This window comes from Anopheles cruzii, unplaced genomic scaffold, assembly GCF_943734635.1.
Source record: "Anopheles cruzii unplaced genomic scaffold, idAnoCruzAS_RS32_06 scaffold02776_ctg1, whole genome shotgun sequence".
Taxonomy (NCBI): Eukaryota; Metazoa; Arthropoda; class Insecta; order Diptera; family Culicidae; genus Anopheles; species Anopheles cruzii.
Genome location: NW_026456361.1, coordinates 96 through 2,311, shown reverse-complemented (window position 1 = coordinate 2,311; position 2,216 = coordinate 96). Strand labels below are relative to the sequence as shown.

The window sequence follows — 2,216 nt, the reverse complement described above, 5'->3', positions numbered from 1 at the left end:
AATAGGGCGTGATGTGCAGAACAGGTGTGGTAGCGACCACCGCGACCATATACCCGGAACCGGCTTCTTCGTAGGTTAGCGATTGAAGCCGGCGATTATCGACTTCAGATTCATTCGAGAAAGGTTATGCACCCTACGCTTATGGTCCAAATCCTACAAGATAAGCCTCATAAGCGCGATCGTACACTGGCGCAGTTGAAATCGGGCTCGGGGAGATTCGAGCGAAGAAACCCGATCGTTCAGTTCAGCAATTTGGAATTTCCAGTTCTCTCTGATGCCGGTAAAGACAGCGTCTAGCGTATGGCACTGAATGTTTGTTTATTCTCTCGCTTTCTTCGTCGTCAAGTGTCTTATCTGTCCTGCATGCATGTTAATTGACCGCGTTGGGCAAAACGGAGCAAAGCATGTTCAATCCTTTGTTTCTTACCAATTCTCAGAAAAATTTCGAATCAATGTGTGTACCGCTGAAGGATGTGTGTAGTCTGGATGCAATCAGCGACCGCTCCTGGGTTGGTTGTACGATTCATGGATGTGGTTTGACTGAAGTCAGTACGCTGCGATCGCTTTCATCGAATGGGTTCTCCGTAGAGTGTCCTGGGATGTTTCGACAATAAGTCAAAAGTGGGATGGGATCCAGGCATGGACGTTGCGGCTTACAAGAGTGTAGGTCGGATAACCCGGCCACTATATAATACGGAATAAGCTGCTGTGTGCTCTACTCTGCCAACCGTATCGGTAAATGTTGTCAATGGTATTAAGAAGAACGGAAGACAACGATTGATTCGAAGTTCTCCCTACCGATCCAAGCTCCGTTATTTGTCTTCGTCAACTACCCCTAACCGATAACACCTTAAGACCCGCTTTACGATGGGTTTCTTTATTTGGCACGCTAGGATTAGGATTAGGATTTCCAAAACACACGAACGAAAGGTGCACTAATCTCCAATTCCGCGATTCCAAACCGTTTCCTCGATCCAGTCCAAATAGTGGGCCACATTCGTGTAGATAGCCTTCGACTGTCCGATTCCGCAGGCGGCACCGGTCGACGTCAGTCCTACGACGTGATAGAGACAACTTTTGGGCTCCGTCACTATCTGCAGTGGTCCACCGGAGTCCCCTTGACAGGTGTCCTTTCCCCCGACCAGACTCCCCACGCACAGTTGACCCTCGTTCATTCCGTCGCTGAATCTGCGATTCAGCTGAATCAGCTGATCACAGTCCGTGGTTGGGAAGAGATCAAGCTGGACTTTCATCATTTTGCTGGAGAGTTTGAAACTGTCTGAAAGAAGAGCATCACACATATTGAGTGAGTACCATCATAAGGCCTAAGCGGCCACCACAATACCTTCTTCCAGCCTTCCGAATCCGGTGGCCACGAACTGGCTCACATTGAGCGCCGGTTTCGTCCAAAGGCAGGCTGGGCGAATGGTTTTGGAAAATGAAACCGTTTCGTTGAGCTTTACCAGGGCAATGTCGTGGTAGGACCGTGCGTTCTTGTACTGCGGATGGCGGATGATCTTCGCTATCCCGAAGTCGATCCGACTGAGCGAAAGCGGAAGATTCAGATCGTACTCTCCTAGTCGCACGACGATCGGATCGCCGTGGCTGAAACAGTGCGCAGCTGTTAGCACGAAACGTTCGGAAATCAGGGAACCACCGCAGCTGAAGCTTAACGCCGAGGCCGAGGCTCCATTGATACTGCGGTACTCTTCGCATTCTGTACCGGGCACATGAGTCGATACGAGATGGTCAATTTTGGTCGCTCGCGAATGGCATTTCACTCTCTTCGCGAACTGCGTACACTACGAAACTTACTAGTTTCCGAGATTCTCGAATCTGAAAGGAAAGTAGATGATCACTACACATGATTCAGTACAATAGCCAGATAAGAGACAGTGCGTACCTGCTGCCCAAACTAGACATCCAACAGAGATTACTAGTAGCCAAAAGGTTTGTACTGTTGATGAACTACGCTCTCGACTACCGATCGCCATTCCAACTAACGGCTTCGAATTCATCCGTACAACTGGCAAGTGCTTGATTAGTCTCGAATGGTTCAACGTACACGAAACATTTACATTTACTCGACTCGTTAGAGCTTGATCGGATCAACAAACAGTATATGAAAATGATAAGCTTTGTTTGGTTCAGCGCGAAGGTGAAATGTTATTTCGACAACTGATTTTGCTGCGTAAGGTCTACGAAGAGTTGTTCTA

The 2,216-nt window shown here is 48.4% G+C and overlaps 1 protein-coding gene across 1 annotated transcript; it reads right to left on the bottom strand.

The window, feature by feature from the left end:
- Nucleotides 1-925: 925 nt before the first annotated feature.
- Nucleotides 926-1,836, bottom strand: LOC128276877 (serine protease snake-like; the record flags this gene model as incomplete). Its single annotated transcript, XM_053015335.1, is given in 4 exon segments — nucleotides 926-952; nucleotides 954-1,279; nucleotides 1,346-1,717; nucleotides 1,816-1,836. Coding segments are annotated over 4 exon segments (746 nt in total), but the record flags the coding sequence as incomplete, so codon positions are not given.
- Nucleotides 1,837-2,216: the final 380 nt, after the last annotated feature.